Raw genomic sequence first — 27,360 nt, 5'->3', positions numbered from 1 at the left:
ATGATCCCCAAACGTGTCGCTGCTGCTAGGGCAGTTAGATATGCACTAATATACTATTAGTATTACTTTTTATTTATTCAAAAACCAATTTGAATATATACAAACCTACACCATCGTCACATTGTGATACATCCACCGACTACAAAGTGCAACACAGGAAGGCCATGTTACATTTGATTTTTCTTTTCTCTTTTATAAGAGGACTATAAAGATGAAGGCAAGAAGAAGAAAGAATAGATGGTCAAGATTAATGTTTTTAATAACCAAATTGTCATGTTAAAATGCAATAATCACAATTAACATGATGCTTACAATTACTTTACAATTTCTGTTTGTCATTTTGACAGAGTTATAATGTAGGGAACACAAAGGAAGTGCACTGAAGACGTCATGGTGGCGCAATCCATCTAATTGAAATATATCTGAAGGCCTCAGATTGTGATGTGTCTCATGATATACAGTATATTTAAAAAGTAGGATTTTAGAAATGCAACATATCAACACACATGATACAGGTGTCCACTGTCCAGGCACATATGTGAGACTACTGGCAGCATGGGACATCTACACTTGCTAATAAACACTGATGATGACAGGCGTGTGAGCACTTTAGAGCAGAAATACAGCCTTTGGGACAGTATATCTGATTATGTTTGTCAGGATGAGTTTTGCTGCTCATGCATAAAACACCAAGTCAGCACACCCACAATATCACACAGCTCCCCCTGCCCCTTCTGAGCTCAGCGTGTTTGAACATGAAGGCCTTTTTTTTCTTCAACACCCTTTACTGATTGGCCCTTCTCCCTGTTATTATAATCTCTGTTTTCTTATCATGAGGCATATGGAGTCAAATTGTAGCTCAGTCAGCAAAAAACAACACACACACACACACACACACACAAAATCCTGAAAAAAAATATAGAGGTGCTAATCCTACTGAGATGAATCTAGAGACACTCATTCAGTCCCACATGTTTGAGTGAAAGCAGTGTTAACTTCCAGCTCAATGCAAGATATGGGGTGGTGCTAGTAAATATCATGGTTTCTTAGTCTTTTGAGTCTTAACTTGCAGGACAAACACTATAGACTCTTAAATAAGATCCATCTGAATTCATTTGTGTCACATTCATGGTGAGTATTTTTGTTATGCAGCCTATTTGAATTTTTTTTTTACATTTAACTTCCAACCCAGAAGATATTTCAAGTGTTAAAAAAAACACTAAAGAGCACCCACCACCATACCACTACCCCTTCACTTTACTTCACTGTAATTATCTTCAGTGAGAGACAGGATGTAACCTGAGAAAGGTGAAGCTTTGCAGAGACACAGACATCCCCCCCCCACAAAAAAAATTGGCTTCAATCCCAGGCCAGTCTTATCTGCTACTATCACTGCACACAAGAGTGAGCTCAAAGAAAGCTGTCACTGAAATTTCATGAGAATGGCATGTGTTCCCAGAGCAAAACTCCGAGAGAACATGCCTAAAAGCAACAATCTTACCTGCTGTTTGCCAAACAGGAATGGCAGCAACACAGCAGCCCCCAAAAAGCATTAGAGACGGACAAAAATAAATCACCAATGACAGAGGCTTTAATCACATGCTCATCAACAGGGGAGAAAAAAAAACATTATGTGCTTCTGCTGCTAATAGTTTTAGTAGAAGTCAGTTGAGATATGCACATCTGTTTTGCTTTCATCCACTCATAATAAATGAGGCTTAGAGATTTGACCAAAACGTCTTTGCAAGGATGGACAAATTCAGTTGCAACAGGAGTGCTACAAGTTCATTAAAGCAATGAAGGAAAGGGAGAAGAGCCTTGCTGCAGCTCTTCTATTGATTTTATGTCCACTTCAAATGGAGATATGTGAACAATAACAATAATAATAATAACTCTGAGACTGAAATACCTAAAAGCAATCCCGACATGTTTCTGTCATGTCCTAGTTGAGCTGCAGAGCAGTGCAATGGCAGAAGGAAATGAGATTAATCTCCCTGAAGGACGGTATGATAATATGTGAGCCCTGAAGAGAAAAGCAGACGAATGGGGAGTCAAACTGGTCGAAAAGTCATAGACTTGCAAAGAACTCATCCTCCTGTGTTCAGAACAACAAGAAGGCATCAGAAAATCCCTGATTGAGTTTAGGAATTTAACCCAAAGTACAATAAATATTACTTATATATATATATATATATATATATATATATATTAAATGTACTCAGCTCAGCATCTAATACTGTTACATAATATCAAATACTTTTAAACATATTTAATAAACTGGGACACTATGCATTTTAAACATTTTTACTACAATAACTGGTACTTTTTAAATGAATGTTATATCTAGTGTATTCTGACTGGAGCACTTCAAAATGCAGGTAATAGCTTTTTTCTTTTCTTAAACATTTCTGTTCTTGGCACATGTGGTGTGTGAGGTGAGCTCAGTGAGTGATTTATTTTACAGTGACATTAACTCTACTACTGTAAAAGTCTGTTTGTTTTACAAAGTGAACAGCTCCAGATAGATGGTACTTCCTTTAACAGGCCTGGTTTCTGACAGAATATGACTCAACTACATGGCAGACATTTCAGACTTTATACGAATAATCAGACTAACTGAAAGTTAAGTGAGTCACCCGCAGGAGAAAGCCCTGCCTTTTTCACATCGCTCACATGCGACTGTTATTCCAGCTTTTTGTCTCAAAGCGGTCATAAACAATGCAGAACATAATAATACATATTAATAAACACACTTCCCACTCTTGTGGACTACAAAACAAATGGCTAGAAGTTGACATGTAGGCTAACGTTGCTAACAGGCACGTTATAGAACGTTAACAGCGCTCAAACAGCGTCAAAGTCATAAACAGTTTCACTCGAGGAAATGTTGAATAAACTGATATGATGTTGTTGTTAAAAGGACATATTTTCTGGTTCGTGGGAAGCAAGAGTGGGAAACTTGTCTGTAAGCTAACGTTCACTCGGTAGCAGCGACCACCAACAACTTTTTTTTTTTTGAAAAACAAGCGTTAAATTTAAAAAAACGCCCACAAACGAAGCAGCGCAGACTCTTTACCTTCGTAGCAGAGGATGCCGATGTTGTTGTTCATTTTGTCCAGGTACTGGTAGTTCAACAGGTCCATTTTCGTTAGTAGCATTTATCGACTTTTTACACACAAAGACCAGCTTCTTTTTCTCTTCTTCTCCGCTCAAGCGACGCTCAGAAAGCTAAAGGCCCAGCCTCCAAGTTTAGTTTTCTACAAAAGCAAATAAAAACAACGCGGAGAGTGTCACGCCTGAATACTCCCGATTGTTCTTATGTGGTTTGGACAGTTTCTGATAACACAGGGTAAAGGTATTACGTGTTGGAGAGCGGAAAAAAAGAACGGGTAGCGTCAGTTCTCCTCACAGCCAGCTGTAAGTCGACTGCACTGACACGCAGGCTATGCTCGGTATGACTGCACCACTGCTCTACGCTGCAGCTGGTGCTGCTCGCGGCGCGGCACTGCGCATGCGCGGCAAATCTCTGGAGCGCCTCAAATATCAGGGATGTTTTTACGCACGCACGCACACACACACACAGAAGAAGAGGAGGAGGAGGAGGAGTAAGAAGGGTGAGAGTGGTGTCCACCATGAGGGATAATAGTACAGTTTTAAAAGTGTCACAACTCCTTGTATTACAGATTTGGGGCTTGTAACTGGAGAGTTGCTGGTTCAGACCCTGGGGAAGCTCAAAGGGCTCGGGTGCCCCTGAGCAAGACCGGTTCCTAAGTGCAGATAAGTGCGGGTTGTGTGTGTGTTCACTACTGGCCAAATTCACGATTACTACTTAGTGTGTGTGTGCAAATAAAAACTAATTACAATTGCAATAATACATAGTCTAATAATAATAATTAGATATAAGCTAACTGCATCTGCAGGAGGCAGATAATAACATCTCTTTCGAATACAGTATGTGCTAATGTGTTTATCTCTCCTGCAGTTGATTCTTATTCTTTTAGTTTTTATATTAAATCTTCTATATATTTCTCTATTTTATGTTTAATTATAAAATCAGCAGTGAAGTTTTTCTATTTGTCACTTTGTCAATCCTGCCAAGCACATTGCGTTTATTATAAGACAGTGCTGCTTCAACACAAGCATTTTTCAGTTTTGGGATAAAGGGATAAAGTGGGAGGCTAGTCCAGCACAGAATATTTACATTTATGCTTCACTTCATATTCACAGAATATGAAGTGCTAGATGGAGAGATGCTGAAAAGTTATTATGCGATTATTGATCAATATTGAAAAAGGAAATCATGGCTGTACCTTTACGTCATTGCAGGAATATTAATAGTGATGGCAAAGAGGCTTTAAAACTTGAAAGACTTGAGAGAAAGAAACAGAGAAAAGGAGTGGGTACATTTGTAAATGCAAGGTTTTTTAAGAAATATTTTCTTTATAATGACTAAATTATTAATAATAAAAATAATAGTTAATGCAGCCATGGTGGCCTATAATGGAATATCCATTCTAATATGGTATGAAAAAGTTTATAATTTGGTTTGCCTTGTTATAACATGCATTACTTATTTTAATGGTTTGAAAAAGTTATCCAAGGCTCACTTTTAGAGTGAGTCTCTTCCGCCCCCTGCTGGTGCCTGAGCAGGCCTACACCCAGGATTAGACCACAAAAAAGGGAGGATGTGGAAAAAGCAGCAGGCAAGTGGGATAAAAGGAGGGGGGAAAAAAAGAGTATGGTCATTATGGATGAACAGAATATGACTGTCATCACATTACATGGTTTGTGTGGAAAGAGGAGTGAGCAGCTTCCTCTGGGCATTTGACTGAGGATATAATGAGCAGGGTGTGGCTGCGCTTCAAAGTGTGAGCTTACACACAAACGCACATTTGTCATGTGTGTGTTTTCCTGGGAGACTTAACCCACAAAAACACACAGGCCCGGAAATGAGCGATCTGATGAAAGGCTCAGACAAAAATACTAAATACCTGTGAGATGTCATTGTAGACCTTTAAGTGGTATGACCCACTTTTGGAGTCAAACTTAAATTTCCTCACCCACAGAGACAAAAGAATACACAATACAATATCCTGGACTCCATGCAGGTCAAAGCTATTGTAGACTATGCATATCAGCACACACAGTCACAGTTGTTGTTTTTCCTTTTCCGACTAAACTAGCATCTCATAACTCAAACCTCAAACCGGATTAAGACACAGAGGATTTCACCCCGTCTCTCAGCCCTCCCTAAATCATTCAAACACAGCCCACAACCCCAAAACAAGCAGCATATGCATGTTCAAAATAAATCATTTACAACGACCTGCTACAAAAAACACACCAGTCTAAATGCCTCCCCCCCAAACTCTCCTCTAACCTCCTGACCTCCCCTTCTCACCATGGCTCACAACTATGGAACATGGTTCTTTTCTCACTGGAAAGCCATTGTTTTTACTTTCACATGCAAGAGTCCACACAGAGACTACAGCCAGTGCTTCATATTACAACACGCATGTGTCTGAAAACATAAAAAACCAAAGACAAATTAACATTGATCAGCTTATAATGTATTATTATATGCATTTGTTTACATTTTTGAGGACTACTGCCCCCTTATGGCCTTAACTCCCAATGGCTAACTTAACTATAGATGACTTAAGGCCCCTTAAAAACTTTAAATATTAGTTTACATATTACAAAGTACACCTATACATTATATAAACATATATAAACTATTACCAAGACTTAAAAATACCCCACAAATAATACACACATCTATTTTGAGTGACAGGTGCATTGGACATCTTGATAAATTAAGTACAAGACCAGGGATGGTCAAACTCAAATGACCTGTGGGCCAATGAGTGTCTAGTCTGGTCAAGAGGGGGCGATATACCTTTAACTTAATTTAACTGAGTCCATGGGTAAAGTCTTGGCATATACAAAGCCTAAATAGTAAAAACAGCAAACACTGATAGTAAGGAAAACAAATAATGAAAACATGTAATTAGAAATAAGGCCGTTTTGTTTCCTGGCACTAGGTTTTGTTTAAAACTCCAATCAGCATGTAACTGGCTCGCAGCACAGAAACAAATACTGAACTCATTTGTTGGCACGTGGTTCTAGTTTCTCAGCCAAGTATCTTCTTATTGCTTGTTATCACTGAAGTGACTATGACTTCATCTGTGGTGGTTAGAGAGTTATAAGAGTGGGGATGCCAGTCAGACTGCTGAGTCAGTTTGACTTAGACTCTGATAATTAACTCTTTATTACTTTGCATGTATCTTATCATGTAATATGAACCAACCTGTGTCTCCATTTAACTTGATGCAACTCCCTGAAGCTTCTGCAGCAATTTAAGAACTTAAATGGCTCCTCAGACCGTTGAACACTGAGAGCTTTGGTTCCTCAACTGCCTTAAAATCGACTTAGTGTGTCTCACTAGTCTGTGCACTACAATTCACACGTGTTCAATGGTCTCATCGACCAATCACATGGCAGCTACTCAATGCTGGTTGGCATGGAGACATGGTCAAGATTACCTACTGAAGTTCTAACTGAGCATCAGAACGGGTTAGAGAGGTGATTTAAATGACTTTGAACATGGCGTGGTTGTTGGTGCCAGACGGCGGGCTTTTTATCTACTGGGATTTATACACACAACCATCTCTTACAAAGAGAACGGTTCAAAAAGTGTGACAATGCTTTGCTCATGCTAGAGGTCAGAGGAGAATGACTAGACATATTTGAAATGATAGAAAGGCAACTGTGACTCAATTACCACTTGTTATAACCAACATAAAAAGAGAAGACTAACTCTAATAATAATGTGTAATATCTCAAACTTCCAAGCAGATGAGTTACAGCAACAGGAGACCACACTGGGTGCCACTTCTACCACTATATTAGGTGCCCTGTGTACCTAATAAAGTGGCCACCGAGTGTAGAACACAAATTAATGGACTCTCTATTAAACTTGCCTATATACACTAATAGATCAAATAAAACTAGCCCTTTAAAATGCTCATGTAGTATGTTATGACTTGTACATCAGACATAAATTCACACTCACATTTTTCTTCTCAGGTCGTTGTAAAAAGCTGAATTTAATTATAAAAGGCAAACATGCTCTGTAACACAGCATCTTTGTCCTGGCCTGGCAGGCTGGAAAAACTGAATAAGTATTCTAAGAAGATTAATGGTTATACAACAAATTAGTATGATTCCACCTCTTTCTTCCACAAGGGACAAGTTCTTACACATAACTTAGCCCACTGTGGAAAAGGCCTTTTCTCCCCAGGTTTGTTTTGTTCAGCGTCACTCGGGGATTAAGTGTCAAGGTGAAGTGCTCCCTCGTGACAGCTGACGATGACCATTAGTGAGGAAAAAGCCAAGGGGGCGGCAACGACTGTGTTGGTAAAACCACAGCGATGAAAGGCAAACCTTTGTGTAAAAGCAGTCATTCAACTAAATTCCATAACATGAGCCGTGTTTATTGACACAAGTTTGTTTAAGAATACACTTAAAATAATGCCCAGTACTTGCTCGCTCATGATCTACATTCACTTTGGAACACACTACCCTTAGATATCAGGGAAGCCAGCGCACTTGAAGACTTAAACCTCAAGTAGCCCTTATTTATTCCACCCTGTGTTGTGTTTTATTTGCATTTGTAGTTTATTTTAAAGTTAAAACAGGGGTTTAACCTCTTGAATCAAGCCTTTTCCTATTGTATTTTACTGTTTTATTTGCATCTTTTTTTTCATTTCAAAGTTAAAACAGAGTTACTTTTCATTCAACCCTGTGTTGTGTTTTATTGTTGTAACATTTTTGTGTTATAAAATAAAGTTTATTATCATTATTATTGTTATTATTCACACCCACCCCACCACAGCGATCTTTCACACAGTGGAACCCGCCTTTTCTTGCTTCCCTCTCACCACTGTTCACACATCCTGTCCTGTTTTATTTATTTGAATAATCTATAAGGACAAGGTGCTGCCAGACTTACTTCATCTCCTGTAGTGTCATATGTCTGTCTCTCTCTCTCTCTCTCTCTGAACAGGTCTGGGCTTCTCCGGGGAGTGGGTGTGTCTGGATAACAACAACAACGTGCAGGCTAGGTGGTGATTCATCCTAATGCTTTATTAACACGCTCCAGTGTTGTGACACAAACACTGGCTAAACAAAAGACCATAGGATCACGGCAAAGTGTGGGAAAAAACAACAACAATTTCCTAATTTCTTATTTGACAATTTGAATTATCTTTATGAATTGTTGAAAGAATCTTTCAACGTAAAATTAAGTAATATTGAGCTCTTCACAAACCAGGGTGGGAGAAAAGCTCCATAGTCAGATCAAAAGTCAAGTTTTTGAATACTTAATGGCACCCTCTGTTGAAATATCAACGTGTTTACACAGTGACATAATGTACAGAAAACGTTTACCCCCCCGAACTATGTTCTCTCAATTCAAACACACACACACACACACACTGGCACAAACCCTGAGGCTGTAAAAGGTGAACACACACAACGTCAGGTTTCTGGGTGTGTTTGGATGACAATATCCTCAACACTCGCAGCAGGAAATATCCGGTTGCTCCACTAAAACAAAGATAACAACAGGTGCTTGTGTGGAAATGAAGCTATTCTGTCATTTTTCCCGACCATGGGTTCTCTGTAATGTTACACCTGCTGTGGTGGCTCTGCTCAGTTTCAACCGTGACTCGTTCTTTCACGTGTTGAAATGCAATTCCTTTAAATACAAATACCTATACCTGAACTAGGGCATTTTAAGTCAAGCTTCAGCTCAGCTTTGTTACACATACGTTCCGTTTTCCTTGTTTGTCTCTCTCTATGTTTGGGTATGAGTGTGTGTGTGTGTGTGTGTATCCTGAAAGCTGATTGGTCCTGTAGAAAAAGGTTTCAGTAGGCCTGATCATCCCAGCTGCAGTGAACCACACTCAGCCATGTCCTTTGGTAAATCTTTAAAAAGATGTTCTCTGTAATGTGGTTTATTGAGAATTGGTAAATAATTGAGCATTGCTACATACCATCAAATGCCATCAAAATAGCAACTACTCGATTGCAAGGATGAGAATATAATATGTATTGCATTGTTCTATTGTCTAAAACAATTTAGATTTAATTGCAGCCTTTTCAAATTGCAATTTTGATTATAGCACTATATGTATATATATATATATATATATATATATATATATACGTATATATATATATATATATATATATATATATATATATATATATATATATACATTAAGGATTAATTTCAATGGAAATGAAATGATAGCACAAAACAGATACTTATTACTATTAATACTAACACAAATACTCTGGTTAAATACTCACTGATGTATTTTAGTCCGTGCAGTTATTTCCGCTTGAGTATCCTTTTTATTCTGCGTTTTGATAATGTTTCTATGGGCTGTGTTAGAGATCGACACCGTATGTGACCTCAATGATTAAATAGAAGAAAATATGGGAAAAACATGTATGCAGTTTCAAAATAACACATTTTTCACACACACACACACACACATAAACTGCTTCTACAGGTGTCAAGTATTTAGTGTGAACTACTCTTACACTTGAACACTAGTACACAAACATGGCTCTCTTAAGCCTGGAGTGGAGCCCTAATTGATGCTACTGGTAAAACCTGACATGCTTAAGCTTTACAAAAACATGCCGTTTGAGTTAAACTCATTGACATGCTGCTAATATATAATAAAAGACTGACTTTCAGTTACATCACTCCAATGCAAACGCCAATGATCCCAGAATTTGACCGACAAAGCTGGTGGCGCCCTCAGACTTTTGCACAGTATGTTGCGACTATCAACGATCAGTTTACAGTGGCTTTGAGTGGCAAACACCAGCTTAGTTATGTGTCCAGCGGGAACGTTGACTAAATGCTTTTTGTCCGTCGAGATGAAGAAGGTGCTTAACGTCTTCAGATTGCTGATTCCACGCTGATCCCCGAGTCAAGTGAGTGATTTACATCAGAGTCAGCGCTGTTTTGTTATTGTGTGGTGAGTCTGAGTCTGAGTGTCGAGTGTAATTGGCTGACTGTTTTATTCCGAACCGCTGGATCACCTGCATGTAATTACCAGCCGTCATCTTATAATTAACGTTATATTATCTGCAGTGACAGAAACAAGATCGGCCAGCGACAGTGTGTTTGAGTGTCCTCTTACAGCAAAGACATCTGACACAGGTGTGACCTCGACTCTGCCAAGTTGTCCTCCCTCTCTTGTTGTGACCATTCCTTTCTTTTCCATTGTGTTTTTCACTTTTTTTCACTTATTGTAATGTTAATGTACAGCACTTTTTTTAAATATTCTCTATATAAAGTGGATTCTTCTTTTAAATTTGACCTCATACAAATGCTGCACTTTATCTAGAGATTGTTTTTGTTTCTTATGCTGCCCTAAATTGTTGTCTTATTCATTTACCAAAACTCTTCCTCGGCGGCCTCATCCAATCCTGAGTCTCTTGTCTCCAGCTCTTCTCCAACTCCGCTGACCACCACCAAAACCAATCCAATCTGGCGCTGGGATGCAAATCTGTTCTGCTCTGAGAAGCAGGCTGAGATAAAATCAGTTATGAACCCATGTGGCCAAATGAATACACAATCCAACTTAAACAAAAGACTTTGAGGTTGGTCAGGTTAATTGACAAATATATCAACACCACGTCTTATTTCCAGTCGTGTAAAAGGATCGCCGTGTCCAGTAACCAGCGGGAGCTTGTATGACAACTTTTTTTGAACTGATGGCAAACTGAGCCCAAGGGCTTATTATTTATTGGCTAGGGCTGCTCCAACATGCAGGCTCTGTGCCACTCCATCTGTGCCTGGATTATACAGCCTCAAGTGTGATCACGTCGTCAACACAACATTATCACTGGACAACAAAGCTGCAGATTACAATACACACTGATCCGAGAAAGGTGAGTTTGTTGGCATGCTATATGCACGTCTCACGCTTAATCTTTAACTGACTTCTTTCACCGACACTACTATGCCATCATAGGTACTTTGCATTACAAACACTAATGTTTTTTGTCATGCGAGTCAGTCCGATCCCTCCCCCCCTTTCATTCTGAGTAACTATGGTAAGTGCTATCAAAAAGGGAGGAATGTAAAGTATGTGTGGTCAGCACAGTTCTGAGAGAGTTCCCTCGCTGGAACAGCAGAGTGTGGCATTTACTGAAAGGGAAATGTCAAATACTTCATTACTTCATTTTTCCAGTCAGTGGTTTAAAAAAAAAAGATTTGTCCAGAAATACTGACAATACTGTTTAGATTGGATTTATGTGTTTTGTTCTTATATGTGAAATTTGATCTACAGACACTGGGGATGTAGGGTTTTCTGTAATATTATAGTTTTCCTTTTCACTTAAGAAGCAGCTGGTGACAAATCCATCTGCAAATCGTGAGGTTTTTGCAGTTGTAATGTCTTGAAGTTACATTTGCCAAACCAGATTTAACAGAGAAACTCCCCCACTATTAGTTTCTGTCAAAACATATCAGAAATAAACAGCAGCTGAAGTAAAATACCACATAATCTTTTATTTAGCTACTCACAGCTATGGTAGACATGAAAGAAGTGTTTGTCCACAAGCAAAAAATAATAATACTTAAAGAAAAAAAGTGTATAATCTTAAGCACAACTGCAACACAGAAATGTTGCCTGGATAGGAAAACAAGTTCTACTTGTCTATAACCATGTGACATGGCCCAGTGACCCATTGACACTTGACATCTAGCCTTGTGACCATGGTGACCTCCTGACCCCCGAGTCTTAACGGCTGCCCGGTGAACCACAATGCTAACAAAGCGGTGTTGGTGACGTAAGAAGCCGTGTGCATGCGTGATTGTGCCACGGTCAAAGCACAAGTGAGTGAGACCACAGAGGGAAGTGTATAAGGGGCATGGAGTGATGAAGTGGGAGGCCGAGACAATAGAAGACAGACTGGTAAGAGTGGGAGGCTTTCACATGACCCACTTTCACCAAGCACATCATGAATGAATTCCCAAATTTCAAACCCTGCTCTTCTTCAGCATTAGCGATGACCAACAAACAGTATAGCGACCAATTCTGACATCTGACCAGTGGATGTGACAAGCCACAATTTGAATGTTGAAGAAACCAATTAATTAAGGTTTTAAACGTCTTAACAGCTAGAAAACAACAAACACTGTGTTCCAGTGTCTTCCTAGACACAGAGTGTGTGCCTGATGTAGTGAAAACGTATGGAGGAGAGGAGGAGGAGGAGAATCAGACCAAGTCCACCATGGACTGCTGAGCAGCTCAAGTCTTGTGTACAGTAAGAATGTGTAAACATTTCACATTTGCAACTGCAGCAATGAGTATCTCCATTTCCTAAATGAATAAAAGGTGTGTTTAAATGCAAACAGGATCAGTCCCAATTTTCTTTCAGTGTGTTGCAGGCATCACTATCTGTTTAACAAATAGAGCCAACAGTTTAGGATTTACTTGCATTTTTCTAAAGTGTATCTACTTTTTTGTAAATGAGGTTTGTATATATATACTGTTTATATCTATATATAGATACTGTATATTTGCCTGCCTCATGATTTATTACTCTCAAATCATCCAGTCTTTCATTTTAATACAGAAACACGTTTGCAAATGTGTTTTTATTACAGGCTATTGACACGTTTGTCAGTGCCTGATTATGATTAGTTAGTGCTTAAGGGAGGTCAATGATAACGGCAAGATTCATACAGAATGACACATACTGTACAGCAGAGAGAGAGAGAGGTGAAATGAGTGTGAGAGATAACACGACCAGTGAAGTCAATGTTCAAGTGGGATGAGTATTATTGCATATAGTGATCGTTGCTCTGATAAAACCTTTGCTCATAGACGAGATTTATCTCCTGCACCTGCAGATGTTTTGACCACCACTCCCTGCCACATTCATGCACACTGATATGCAGAGATAACTCATCGCATAGCTAATGACATCATGGCCATGGTATCCCATTTATCAACGTAAAGAAAAAAACTGCTATACTGTTGTCCCAAACACTTCCATGCAGACAGATTGTGACTGAACACATAAAAATAAAAATCAGATTACCTAGGTTGTGCTGAAAAAAGGATATAGGACATTCTATATTGCACATTTGTATAGCCTCTGTATATATACTGTACTGTATATACAGACAGCCTCAATCCATGAGCGTCCACCCATCAGTGTCTTTAAACTCTATAATTACACAGAAGATTCATACAAAATACTGTGCATAAATTGTGATTTTAAAGGTGGTTATGGGCCATTTCTTGGCCAGAAGCAGTGATTCAAACCACCCCTTTAACACTATTGAACAGCTGTAGGCTAAATGAAACAACATATATGAGTATTCATGCTCCACTTGCCACAAAAGTGTCATAACGCCAGATTCTGCATATAGCCGGAATATAACAGTTGACCGTGTAAAAGAGAGTTCAGACTGCTGTTCACGATCCTGTAGAAAAGAATGCCAACACTTCATCAATGCACTCGGTTTGTTGTAACAAAGCAAAGAGACAAAGACATGCAAAGTCCAGATCATGTGTTGAAGTTTAAAATAACAAGCCATGAATCGAGCGTCAGGAACCTGGACAGACCTAAGGGCAAATCCATTCACTGTTGAAGAAGGTTCTATATACGCACACACCCAACGAGCCTGTCCACCCAACCCAGCGGGGGCATTAGTTTTCGGTCAAATTACCTCCCACCTAGAATTATGTTCGCCTCCAGACAGATTACGTCAAAGCGCAATGATACAAGGTCTTACATTTCACTTTCAGTGCTGATCTGACACAGGCTCTGACTAGTCTGGGTTCTGCTAAAGGGTATTATACAGTGTTTTACACATTAACATGTCTAAAATGTTTGATGGTATATATATGATGTTGAGTTGTGTATTTCAAGGTCTGTCAGTGTCATTATTCATATATTATTTTATTCAATTTACTTTTCATATACTGTTTATATCAAGATCTTTTTAACTATATATTTTACCAGTTGAAGGATAGAGGGATGCAATTATTAGTCAGTGATGTAGGGAAAATATTAGTTGCTGACGGATGCAGTAGTCTGCTACATCATCGGCTTCTTTTGGCTTCTTATGCTGAGACTGCGAAAAACAGACGTCCACCAATTTGTTTGTCACTTTGCCACCTACGGTATACGTAGTAGTACAAATACTTGCACGCGCTGCTTTCCAGATGACAATTTTTTGCTTGTTTGTGTTGCACTGTAGTTCCTGTCAAACACAAAAGGACCTAAACCACTGGCCCCTCTTTAAGAATGACTGTAACATCCACACAAACCATAATATTTGGATTTGTCCTTGCAGCTGCAGTCTGCAGTGCAAGCAAGATTGTTAAAGGATAAACTCAAATACAGGTGTGCTTCCGGGGAGGGTGGATGACACTGCAAGATCTTCCAAGTAAGTTACCGAAATTGCTATGGACGGGGGTCATATTATGCATTTCTCTCCATTCACTATTAAGTGCAGGGAAGATATGAACTCACTTTACATCTTTTGTTACAGAACACGTGCCTAAAACAACCTCAAGCTAAGGAACTCAATAGAGCCATTGAATAACAGTGTTATTTATTATCTGATTAGCTGATGAATCAGGTCAATAATCAATGCCTAATTGACTATCAAAATAGTCATTAGTTGCAGGATTTTTTTTTTAACTATCTGAGTTCTAGATCTTGAGAAAATTAACTGTGTAAGTGTCAGAGGTCATTACTCCCATTGGATCCTGACAGGGACCAAAGACTTTAAAGATAAACAAGATAAGAAGCTATAAGTTGATTTGCCTCAGGATTCCTGACTGCGTTGAAGCTCTGGATTGTTGGTGTGCCCAAATTATCCGACAGATTCTCCTCATATCATAAGAAGTACTTCCTTTGAGGTTCTAATACAGATACTGTTCTGCATCTTACGTTATGAAAACTTTAGAAACAGCATACAGCGCTGATGTTTGGTCCGCCTCAGTCTCTCCCTGTCTGGCCTGCAAACCTCCTACAGTTGTAGAAACACTAACACGCTCTTCTCTGTTTTAGTTTGTGTGTTTACGGAGCTAAATAAACAACTGTAGGACAGCATGTTTTGTGTGTAGTCTTCTACTTTATTACCACGTTTAAAACATCCCCTATATGTATTGATTGTTTATAAACTGTATATTGGTATTTAATCTTACTTACTCACTGCTTATAAGCTATATTCTCCTCTTGTTTATACTGTGTTTTTTATCCTGAATCGTGTGAATCTCTGATATTTTCCTACTCTCCCACATTTTTACAGACTTCTTCCTTTGGCGCAAACCCCTCACTAAGAGCTATGAAACAAATGTCCGTGTTTGAACAAACCATGGAAACCATAACAATCAGCGGGGGAGTCTGTGTGCGTCTGTGATTGTGTGCGTTCCTCTCCAAACAAACAAGCAGTATTTCAGTGTACAGAAATGGAGCAGAGGGCACGGCGCAGATCTCGAGTCAACCACCTTCTCTTGGCACCTGTTGCCTCTTTTGTTGTAGTTCCTGTCAAACACAAAAGGACCTAAACCACCGGCCCTCCTTTTAGAATGACTGGCCGGTGCGACGACCGTACGAACCAAAATATTTGGATTTGTCCTTGCAGCTGAGTGTGCAGAGCAAAGAAAGATTGTTAAAGGTTAAACGCAAATACAGGTGTGCTTCCAGGAAGGGTGGGGAACACCGCAAGATCTTCCAAGTAGTTACCGAAATTGCTATGGAGGCGGTGATGGCACGTAATATTATACATTTGTCCCCGTTCACGAGGCATGACTTTTGAGTAAAACGCAGGGTCTTTATCTTCAAGGTCTGTGATTAGTGTTGCTCACTGACATGAAGATGCAAGACCATTATCGTACAGAAAAGAAAACATACATTTAATTTATAAATTAAACATTTAATTTATATTATATATAATATATATATCTGCCACACAGTTGGAATAGTGGTTAGCACTCTTTAGGTCCTTTTGTGTGCGACAGGAACGAAAACAAAAGAGTAGAAGTCCCAGTCGGAACACGGGCCTTTATGCATGGAGTTTGCATGTTATATGTGGATTAGGTAAATAGGACACTCTTAATTGACCATAGGTGTGAGAGTGAATGGTTATTTGTCTCTATGTGGCCCTGCAATGGACTGGCGAACTGTCCAGGGTGTGACCCCGCCTATCGCCCTATGTCAGCTGAGATTGGCACAGCTCCCCCCCGCGACCCTCATGTGGAGGATAAAGCAGTAGAGGATGGCTGGATAGATATATTGATCGGTACTTTAATTACACATTTGGCTCATATTATATCTCCAGTATTCACCTTCTAAAAAAGATGTTAAATTTAGAGTCTCCAATTTTGCATGTCTTGTGTCTTTAGAAGTACTCAGAGAGAACCAAATCAACAGGATTATAATAACAGCTTTCAGTCATCTAGTCTAAAGCCAACTATTCCATTCCAGGACTGCAGTGCATTTTCCATTTTAAAGACCTTGGACCGATGCACCATTAACGTGCTGTCATTTAATGCCACTCACGGTAGCGTTTGTTTATATTTCTAGAACTAGAACTACAGATATTGCCATCACTATCTGCAGAGCAAAAAAAAACAACCTTGAACATTTCTCAAGCTCTGAACACTGTGTGCTGCAGCACTGGCCCCGACAAGCCTCACTCTGTCCCTCTGAGTTCAAGAGGCTGTTGTGAAGACAGGCTTGAGCCTCTCCCTGTTCTGTGGCAAGTGCTCTGGTGTCAAGTGCTGCACAGGCATTACAGAGGCTCGTCCAAAAGAAAGACAAACAAGCAGGCAGAGTTTACTGGTTCAGCTGCCTGCCGTTGGCCTGCAGTCGCTGCTGACAGAAGCGTAGTGAGTTTGGCAGACTGGCTGGTTGGTTGACTAGCTCCGAGGTTGGACCGTCCTTCTTCTGTGCTATTGTGGAAACGGGTCGAGCGAATTGTCTTTTAGACAAAGAGGCCATGCATGACCCACAACAAAAAGTGACACCAGCAAGGGGACAAATAAAACAATAACACCACGGGGGAGCAGGGGAGAAGAGGAGGAGTGGGAGAGCTCCCATGCCCCAACCATTTTCACTGACAAGTACAAGAATGGACATATTCAGCTCATTTAAGCTGAGGCACTAGTGGAACAAGCTGGTGACATGGACGACGGTACAGCTCGTTAATAAATCTGTGTCTAATGGTTTACAAGTTTATAAGTAAAAAAAAAAACACCTGATTCAAATGCTCGTTGTCAGGCTGCTGCAGAGCTTGATGACGAGCATTTGAATCAGGTGTGCTGGAGCAGGGAAACGTCTAAAACATGCAAAGCAGTGGATTCCCAGGACCAGGGATAGACAAATCCTGTTATACCGGGTTAAACGCTGTGCCGCACAACGAGCGTTTAAATACCTGACGTACGATACGTAAAGTTGACGCAGAAAATGCTAAAAAAACACAGCTGAACTCCCAGTCTCGAAACTGAGCACATAAATTGTGAAAGTGTCCTTGTAGGTTTCAGTAGGATCTGAGGCCTGCTGCTTGCAGAGGGGCCTGCTGAGAAGGATTAAAGATTTTTCCCTAATCTTGGGAGGATTTCTTTTTTTTTTTTTTGTCCTCCAGCAACTCCAGAACGCCTCAGACACGAACAGGAAAAGGAAGGAAGGAGTAAAAGATAGAGCGAAGGTTGGAGAACGAGAGCAAAAATCACGTGCAAAAGGAGAATCACCCCACCCTGATTCCAATGAAAGCAGGTTAATACAAGTAAGCAGCTGGTTAAAAAGACAGCGTTGGTGGCAGTTGAGCGCTTATTTGCCTGTCTATCTGCACGTTTGCACAGCACAAAGACACCTATTGTCTGGTGTCAGAAAACAGGACTGGGGGCTTATAGCCGAGCATAATGTTGCACTTCATCAATATGTAACGCAGCGCTAATTATCCAAATCATTTTTGTCTCCACAATAATAGCACAGACACAGAAAAAAAAAACAACACAAACAAACCCATAGAAGAGTGAAGCATACAGCACTGTGAGAAAACTTACTCTCTTCTTCATTGGCATGAACGAATGATGCTGCTCTTGACAGAACATCCAGCGGTGTCTCCATGCTTCGATGCCTGTGGGACAGAGGGGAGGAGTGTTGTAAGCAATCACTGTATAGCAGTATGTGCAGAAGCTGAAGTGGAATTAATAGACAGAAAGGTTTCAACTTACAAATAAAGTAATGAACTTTCTTATGAGGGCTAAGGCTGGTATTATATTTACACAAGTTTACACGAGTTGCTGATTGAGTATTCCATTCATATTCCCTCTTTAACTTTTACAGAGCATAGTGAAATAAAAGTTTTATACGAACTTCAGTGGCTGCCGGTTCATTTTAGAATTACTCTTTGCTTTTAAAGCCATTAACAGCCTCACTCCACCTTACTTAGAAGAGATTTTTAACGATACAGTCAAGACATAAACGGTAGTTTGATGTTGCTAAACTCAAAACATATTGATTCAGAATGGCTTTTAAAATTCAGCAGCACAGTGACACTTCCCCCTCGGTTCTTAATTGTACATTTTCTTATTATATTGACTCCTATTTTATTGGTTTATTGGTTTTCCTCACAGTTTTATTGTGTCTTTTACACCTGCTAACCTATTGAGTGTGTTCTTTTTTATGTGAAGCACTTTGAGTACCTTGCAGGTATTGTATCCTGCTCTATAAACACACGATTGATTGACTGATAATAGAGCTGCAATAACGATTATTTATTTATAATCGGTTAATCTGTCGATAATTACAGTAATAGTTTGGTCGATAAAAGGTCAGAAAATGTTGGAAAATGTCGATCAGTGTTTGTCAAACGTTCTCAAATGTCTTTTTTTTTGTCCACAAACCAAAATTATTGGGTCTTAATGATTTATTTGTTATATGGAGCAAAGAAACCAGAAAATATTCACATTTGAGAAGCAGAAACGATCAGAAATCTTGTTTTAATAATGAAAAAAGCTTCAAATTGATGAATCGATGATCAAATAGTTGACGATTCATTCAGAAATGGATTATTAATCGATGAATCAAGTAATTGTTTCAGCTCTAAATTATAATCTGTTTAAGACACTAATGTGTACATACTGTACCCGAGACTGGAATACTCTGAGTCATTTTGTTATTGTTTTGTTTTTTCTGAGCATGACCTTAGGGTCATAAGAAAATGCTGACAACGTTTTTCTTATTTTAAGGCAACAGGATTAATAAGATATAATAAGATAAGGTTGGTGTTATTAGAGTTTATGTATGCTTTCTCCACTGAAGCCCCTTTTCTGAACTTTGTTTAATCATTTTTTTTTACATTTTTGCTCTGTAATGTTGAGCCCTCAGCCTCACTGTGCCATGAAAGGCATTTAAGAATGAAAAAAGCCAGCTTCTCTTCCCTCTTTTCCACATTCCAGAGATGCCTAACTCTCATGTCTCTGGGAAAAAAACAGAGTGTAAAGTAAGAGTAAAAAAAACTCCACGTGAAACAAGTTGTGCAGGTTCACGCTGAAGAGTAAAAGTGATCAGGTCCCCGCGCGCGCACACACACACACACACACACATTGTGTGACAACGCTGGTGCTGCAGTGCGTAAAGGAAATGCGCCAAACTTTGGCTGACCAAAGTGAAACCGACTGGATTATACTGCTACTGTAGTAGCAAGTGCGTCCATGTTTATTCCCAGCAGCCGCGGATAGTATTTATATCAGCCTGACTCAGAGTTTCCTTATCACTTCAATCCAAGAAGGTTTATTGTCGAGAAGCATGTACTTAAAGAGGTCTTCTTTGACATGAGAAAGTTTTGGGAACCCGCCAGAGCCCGTGTTTCATTCCACCGCGAGTGAAACTTCCACCTCTCATACCCACAAAAACGTCTCCTTGTTCGAACAAGACGATTAAAAACAAGCCGTGACTCAGGCGAGGAGCGCGCTCCCATCACGTCTTAACTCGCGCACACACTGCAGCGTGTCAGAGAAACACAACTTCCTATTTAAAGCACATACCTCCTCCTTCATGCGCCACTTTAGTCTCTTCCAGTCTGATATTATCCACACAAGAGATAAATAATTCCAAAAAAAAAGTGTGTAAATGTCCCACAGACGTACAAACAAAAACAAAACAAACCCCGCGGCTGTCTCACAGTGTGGTGAGACGGAAGACAATAGTATCAGAGCTGTCGGGACTAACTTGGTTGTAAACGAGGAGGAGGAGAAGGAGGAGGAGGGAGGGAGGGTAGAAGAGGAGGAGGAGGAGGAAGGAGGGCAGGAATGCCTGGAATGATGGAATTCAGTTCCTAGCAGGTGGTGAAAGTGGAGCGCGCTGATTGGCGGAGGAGTGGAGCAGTGACATCATCAGCATATATTATCAGACTAAAGGCATTGCGTCACTTCCAGGGGAAGGTGTTTACCACTCACTCACACACTACAGGTGATGAAGATATTTTATGAAATACTAGCTAATCTGGATATGCATTACTACTAAGAAAAAAAAATCTAATCTTTCAAACAAAATTGTAAAATTATGAGTATTAAGTCATATATAAAGGTGAATTCAGTTTGTGATTTGCCAAATAAACAATGACTAATTTTATAAAATGATTCTTTTTTATATATATTTTCAAATATTACTCATTTTTATGTCATCTGCAAGTAAATCATGATATTTCAAAATTCCACTTTGTCTAATATATGTATTTGGTGTAAATTGCTCTGTGCCACAGGCTTTACCTCACTTTAACACGAAAAAAGCTTGCAATGCAGGAGAATAAAAAGATAATTGATTTAAAAATAAAAAAATAAAAATAGTATATTTATAGTATAACAAGCAACGTGTAACTGTGCTGTGTCATAATGACATTTAACCCCCTCCATAGTGCACTGGAGAATGATGTTAAGATACATTGTGTTGTCTTGTAAATCACATTCTCTCGGATGATGACGTTTGCTCAATGAATATATTTTGTGAACTAAAAAAACTCAAATCATGCTACTGATGTGAGAATAATCCCAGATGTTGTTACATGAAAAACTTGACCAAACCCATGTCGTCTTGCTGAACTAAACAAAAGATGACACGGACTAGACTTGTGCTACTGTAAGCAGCTTCTCCCAAAAAAGTGTGACCCAATTTTTGTTTAGAAATAGTAACTGACAACTGACAGATGCCACCAAAACAAAACAGAATCATTTCTACAGATAAGTAAATAAGTGCATATGTTTAATTTATAAACCTTGTACACTAGTCCATAGTTGAATCAATGACTCCCTGTTTTTGAATACTGTGATGAAAGTAGGCAATCAGCGATGTAATCTTAGCCATTTTAGAAGCACAGTTCACATACGAAATACTCACCTACACCTAGTCACTGCATGTGTGTGTGTAACACGAACAAAGGCCCAATCCGCACAACTCTAAAAAGTCAGCTTTAATTCAGTCTCACTCGTGAAATGTCACCCTTTATTCCACAACTTATTTATGAGTTGCATGATAAAGAGCAGTTATACAGGTATTCATCAGGACATCATTCGTGATCCCATTCGTACAAAACATGGACAGAAGTTAAGGGGATAATATTAAAGTATGGACATCGCATCCACAGGCAGGTTCAGGACATGTGGGACACGGACGGCTTCCTCCTCCTCCAGCCCTTCCACATCTTTAAAAGTTTCTTAGAGCTGTACGACACCGACTTCCAAATACCTGAGGAAGATCAAGAGACATGGTACACTGACCTTTAACAGCCTTATTAGAATTTTCCCCCACTTGTTCAAGTGAAGAATAAACGTAAGATCCTTGTGACGCTGCTGTGTTCGTTTAATTCACATATTTTCTTTCTGTAGATCGTCTACTAATCTTTGTGTTTAAGTCGTGTAAAGCTGAAGGTATATTATTTAAGAAACATACTGTATAAAGTCACAAAATGACATGACATTCAAACTACTGCTGGCTGTAGCTCTCAAATATTCATAAAAAAAGGAGGTACGATACAGCCTGACACCTCTGAGTAATTCCAGGATTTCTCCAAAACAACAACAAGTAAACAAAAAAAGAATGAAATGAGTTCTTACCAGCTGTGGCGATTCCTTTGATACTCTGTGTTATGCTGGAGGATTTTACAATAGTTGAGATTCCTGAGAAGGAACAAAATGTGGTTGAAATATGCAAATAAAAACAAATAACACATTTATTCAGAATATCAATCCATATACTAACAAAAGATTTCAACCCGCAGCAATTGGCCTTTGGGTGGCATGGGATGAAATCCTGTTTGATTTGTATCCAATCTCTGCCTGTGTCCTCCAACCAATCTAACGCTCTCTCCGTCTTTCCCCTGTACCTTGCTGAACGACAGCTCCACAGTCTGGATCCTGGGCCACCTGCAGCAGGATCTCCTCCACATCTCGGTTCTTTCCCGGAGGATCCACAATCTTTGTGATCTTCTGCTGGAGGGTGCGTGGCAAAGCCATCAGCTGGATAAATTGTCCCTCGGGGCTTTTGTCTACCTGCAGGCACACGTGATAAATCAACAGTGATACTCTGCATAATGTCCACAGGGATTTTCATGAAACCTCCGTGGTGCCTGAATAACTCACCTCAAGTTTTCCTTGCTGAGGTTTGTAGACGACTTGAGGGCAGTCTTGCAGGATGTTGTTATAGAGACTCCTGAAGTGCTCAATGTTGTCTTTGACGATATTGGCCACTTTGGATTTGTCTTCTCCGATCACCATCCTGAAATCCCCTTCAAAGAAAAGGCAAATATATTTAGACATTAAACTTACCTCTCTGTTCGGTTATTCTCAATACATTTGTAGCATTTTCACACAGGAAATTAATCTATCTGTGTCTATTTTGGTTCAGCATGTAATAAATGTGCTTTTTTTAATATGTTACTGTGGTTTTATTGGTTATGTACCTGCATAGGAAAGGCCAGCTATCTGCATGAAAAGGTCTTCTTCATTGAAGCTCTCTGGCAGCATGAGAAAGGAGGCCATCACAGCACTCTTCAGGTTGGCCACCAAAGCTGCACGGAGCTTTCCATTCTCATTCTGCACCAGCATTTTCACCTGACACAGAAGTACACACATTGCGTTATACTCTTTGTTTTGTGTATGCACATTAAAGCAAACCCTCATAAGATAAGAAGGATAACTAAGAATGTAGATCATGATCAGTTAGACCTGCAATACTTCTCCTTCTGACACTTATAGTAATGAAAACTGAAGATAAAGGAAGAGCAGAGGGGAAGGTGTGTTATGAGGCAGCGAGACAGAGGGAAAGGTAGGAGTGTTGAAGTGAGAAAAGGGACTATTACTGGTAAAGGGAGAGAGAGCCGACTGATTTGATGGAGAGAAGGAAGGTAGATATATTGTGTGTGTGCAAGACACCAGGTGGAATAGAAGCAATAGAAATTGAGGGGGGTTAGGGGTTATCCTGAAGGAAGAGTTTTTTGAAGATTGTTCTGCAGGTGATGAGAGTGTCAGACAGAATCACGAGTTTGAGGCAAGGTGTGATGTTGAGTGTTGTCGGCCCTTATGCCCCGCGGAGTAATTTGGATGAAGTGGTATGAGAATTTGGATGAGAACAGAGGTGATCAGTATGCACTGGAGAGAAGTAGAATGAAGGTTAGTAGGAGCAAGACAGAATACCTGAGTGTGAATGACAGGTGGTATGGTGAAGATGCAAGGAGTAGAGGGAGCTACAGTGGATAAGTTTAAATACCTGGGCTCAAACATCTAAAGCAATGGACGATGCACATGGGAGGTGAAAAAGAGGGTGGGTGGAGACGAGTGTGACAGAAGGATAAAAGTGAAAGGGAATCTAACACTATCTAACAGAGAGGAGGTGGTGCTGGAGGTGGCAGAGCTGAAGATGCTGAGATGGACAGGATTAGAAATGAGCATATTTGATGGACAGCTCAGGTTGAATGGTTAGGATAAAGTTAGGGGGGGTCAATGCTGACATGGTTTGGTCACGTGCAGAGGAGGGATAGTGATTATATTGGACAAAGGATGTTGATGATGGAGCTGCCGTGCAAGGAAGAAAAGAGGAAGATGACAGAGAAGTCAATACCCATTTTACCCAATAACTAAATGCACAACTGATTCAGGGTCATAGTCTTTCATCATAATACTGACTGGTTTGTGAAGACGTCCAGCAATGTACATGGTCTTCCAGTGCATCAGGTCCTCGATTAAAGATTCTGTGCTTATCACGCCATATTTGATGATCTGTAAATAAGAAGAGAGCATACAGACTGCAGTTAAAAAAAAGTACAAGTATACAAATCTAATTTCTATCTCTTAGAACATCAGTTTCTGACATGAATAGGTTGATAACCTAAATCTGTAGGTTAGGATACTGTAGGTCATTTACCCTCCCATCGACAGGCACCAGTGTGTTGTAGTACACTGCAGCCCCATGGTCATTTTGTATGGAGTGGATCTTCGTGGGCCCCAGCAATTTGAGAATGGAGTAGTGTTTGCGGTTTTGCAGCAGATTCATGGTGTGCCATGTCACTGGGTCGTCCACCGCGAAAACAAAATCCATCATGTTTTTCTGTACAAATCACAAGTGAAAACTAAGCAACATCACATTTTCTTAGACAATAAATAAAGATACATGTTCCCTAAAATAGCGTTTTATCACCTGTTATGTTTTGAATTGAACGAGCAATAATGTAAACAATAACACAACTTGTTGTACATGGTTAAGTTAAGTTTTCTGTAATGTAATGCATGACAATGCCGGGTAAACAAGTACAATATTTTAAAATTAGGATAAGAACTTGATTATTTTTTTAAAAATAATAAAAAATATATATACATATATTGTCCATACAAGAAGTTGGAACATTGTGATGCACAGTGTATTTATTTTATTTGACAAAAGCATGACTAACATTATTATTATTATTATATATAGTCATTACGATGGGGTTGCCAAGTTGTAGAAAATCCTCCTAATTATGTAATTTTATCTCTTTAATTAATCTGAAACAGTATTCTAATGGATACTTGTAGTGGACTAATATGATGATGTTTTATTTACAAATTGAGAAGCCACATTCTCACACACATTCACAGCTTTATTCATAAGGAAATTCCACTTATCTACTACTGAGCTACTGAGCTTGGTGAGTTAATGCCGAGTTAATGTGAGTTAGTGTCTTTGCATCAAATAAATGGAATCAAGTACAAGAGGGACTGAAACATAAAGTTTTGCTTGATGATTTGTTTGTTTATTTGTTTATTTTCATTAATAGGGACAGTACACATTAATGAACGTTTACAAGAAATTGTAGCGTCACATCTGTAGTTTCTAGACAGAACACAGGATGAAGATACATATACAGAGTAAAGGACAGCTATACATATTTTAGACATAATTGGTATTTGGTTTTATTGTATTTAATTTACTACCTTTAATTGTTTTACATTTCTATACCTCCCTCCTTAGAATGTTTTTTTTATTCTATCACAACTTGTGTGACATGTATTCGTGTTTTATTTGAGGTTTTTTTGTTCCATTTTATTGTTAGTAGTAGTAGTGATGTTAAAATTGAGATTTTAACACATTTGAGTGCCAATTTATTTCTGTAAAAGAGCTCGTTAATCAGAAAAAAAAAATGGCAATAAATATCAGTTACATCTTACTAATGCCGTATAAGATGCCTGATCAAAAATGTTCAAGTTTGGGAACAGAAGACTGACAGATTATGTTTCTCTCGTCTTACCTCCATTTGACCTTGGCTGGTCCCATGCTGCTTGAAAACGCCAGATCCATAGGCAAAAGCTAAACTAATGTCCTGGGGAAACTGTGACAGAATCCTTCGGTAAACGACGCCGGTGTTGTGCAAAGCAGGAAGAGTCATTTTGAACTCGCCTGGAGGACTTATTATTCAGCAGCAACACCAGCTGGTTTATGGCCGAGATAACGAACAAAATAGTGTGTAAATCGAAGTTTCGGATGCATGAATTAAGAGATGCATTTCAGACGAATGGACTCGGTACCACAGAACGCAACCAAAAGCCACTGATCATGAATAAATATGATCGTTTGTGGCGTCCGATCACATCGTGTTTTGGGTCAGCTGTGAGACTTGACAGTCGACTAAAATGTGCGTCACAGATTCCGCGCCGCGCAGGGGCTCATGGGAAAATGAGTGAAAAATTGAGGGTGGACAAAAGTGAGTAAATGACTACTTTACGACGTATTTTGCACCCAATTATGTTAATTATTAAATGGAGTAATTAATTATGGATATATTTTTCCACACTTTTCATATTTTTTTTACAACTATGTCAACGTTAAATGAAGCCAGCAGAGGGCGGCTCTCCACCAGGTTAAGATACATGCCAAAGGTGCTATGATGCTAATCCATGAGGTGAGTTTGAAGCCGAAACATGTTTCTTCTCACGCAGCTGTATAATTGAATGTGCACGCGAACTAATTATCATGAGCCCACACATAAATGTACAACAAGCTTAAACTAATGCAGGCTAATACAACAGTCTGCAAACTCAAGACCTACCTCTGTAGCCTAGCTTTTGGTTAAACTTCTTTTATCTAATTATGCTTTAATTTATTATTATCTGTCTGGTGCCCTGCCTTTTTAGTCTGTAGTCTTTACACTATTGTCTATGATACGTTCCATCCTCCTTCTACTCTCTTAGTATTTTAATTTCTTTGGTTATTTGAAGCTGCTTTAGTATTTGCTTTCTTTGGTCTTAGTACTCGTCCTTTTGTTTGTAAACTAATTTGTTTTTATTTTCCCTTTCTGTTATTTACTTTTATCCGGCCATTAGTGTTTCGTCAATGATGATGGAGTTTTCGTGACAGTTGAGTCTCCTTTATGTGTCTTTAGGGGGGTTCTGTTGTTCCATTTGGTTTTATTGTGTGACACACTTTGTGCTTTAGTTTTCTGTATGAAAAGTGCTATATAAATAAAGTCTGATGGATTGATTGATGATTAATTTAGAGCAGCCATTATTGACGTTGGTTATAAATATGCAGAATCCCCAGAAATGTTATTTTATGCACAAATCCACAGTTGTCATGATTTTTATTCTTATAGTTTAAAAAGTGGGTCCCAGTAAAGTCAAAGTGCTTCACAAATAAAGTTGTGACGGAATTCAAACACACCGTTTTATTTTTGGTTTGCGTTTTCTGGCAGTAGTCTTCTTTTTCATTAAATGTAGTATCACACGTTGCATGTAAAGCATAAATCTAAGCAACCAGGTGTATGAAAAGTGA

General features: G+C 39.2%; 2 protein-coding genes across 3 annotated transcripts in view; both read right to left on the bottom strand.

Moving 5' to 3' along the window:
- The window catches only part of vgll4b (vestigial-like family member 4b), a 36,714-nt gene extending 16,431 nt beyond the window's left edge, over nt 1–20,283 (bottom strand). Inside the window, exons 1-2 of one of the 2 annotated variants that reach the window (XM_058631540.1) lie at nt 20,112–20,283; nt 18,126–18,199 (exon numbers count right to left, since the gene is read on the bottom strand). In XM_058631540.1, the coding sequence (XP_058487523.1) occupies nt 18,126–18,189 (64 nt within the window). In that variant the 5' untranslated portion in view covers nt 18,190–18,199; nt 20,112–20,283. Of the gene's footprint in view, nt 1–3,076; nt 3,458–18,125; nt 18,200–20,111 lie in introns of those variants that run through there. The other variant, XM_058631539.1, reaches the window with a different exon arrangement.
- Nucleotides 20,284–21,517: 1,234 nt separating this feature from the next.
- Nucleotides 21,518–26,240, bottom strand: tamm41 (TAM41 mitochondrial translocator assembly and maintenance homolog). The gene is made up of 8 exons (XM_058631757.1): nt 25,841–26,240; nt 24,481–24,663; nt 24,243–24,335; nt 23,021–23,171; nt 22,701–22,846; nt 22,445–22,610; nt 22,176–22,238; nt 21,518–21,807 (listed from the first exon to the last, which is right to left on the bottom strand). Exons 1-8 carry the CDS (start codon nt 25,976–25,978, stop codon nt 21,713–21,715), a joined length of 1,035 nt encoding a protein of 344 aa, XP_058487740.1. The 5' UTR covers nt 25,979–26,240; the 3' UTR covers nt 21,518–21,712.
- Nucleotides 26,241–27,360: the final 1,120 nt, after the last annotated feature.

This window comes from Solea solea, chromosome 6, assembly GCF_958295425.1.
Source record: "Solea solea chromosome 6, fSolSol10.1, whole genome shotgun sequence".
Lineage (NCBI taxonomy): Eukaryota > Metazoa > Chordata > Actinopteri > Pleuronectiformes > Soleidae > Solea > Solea solea.
This window is presented reverse-complemented; position numbering and strand designations above follow the sequence as displayed.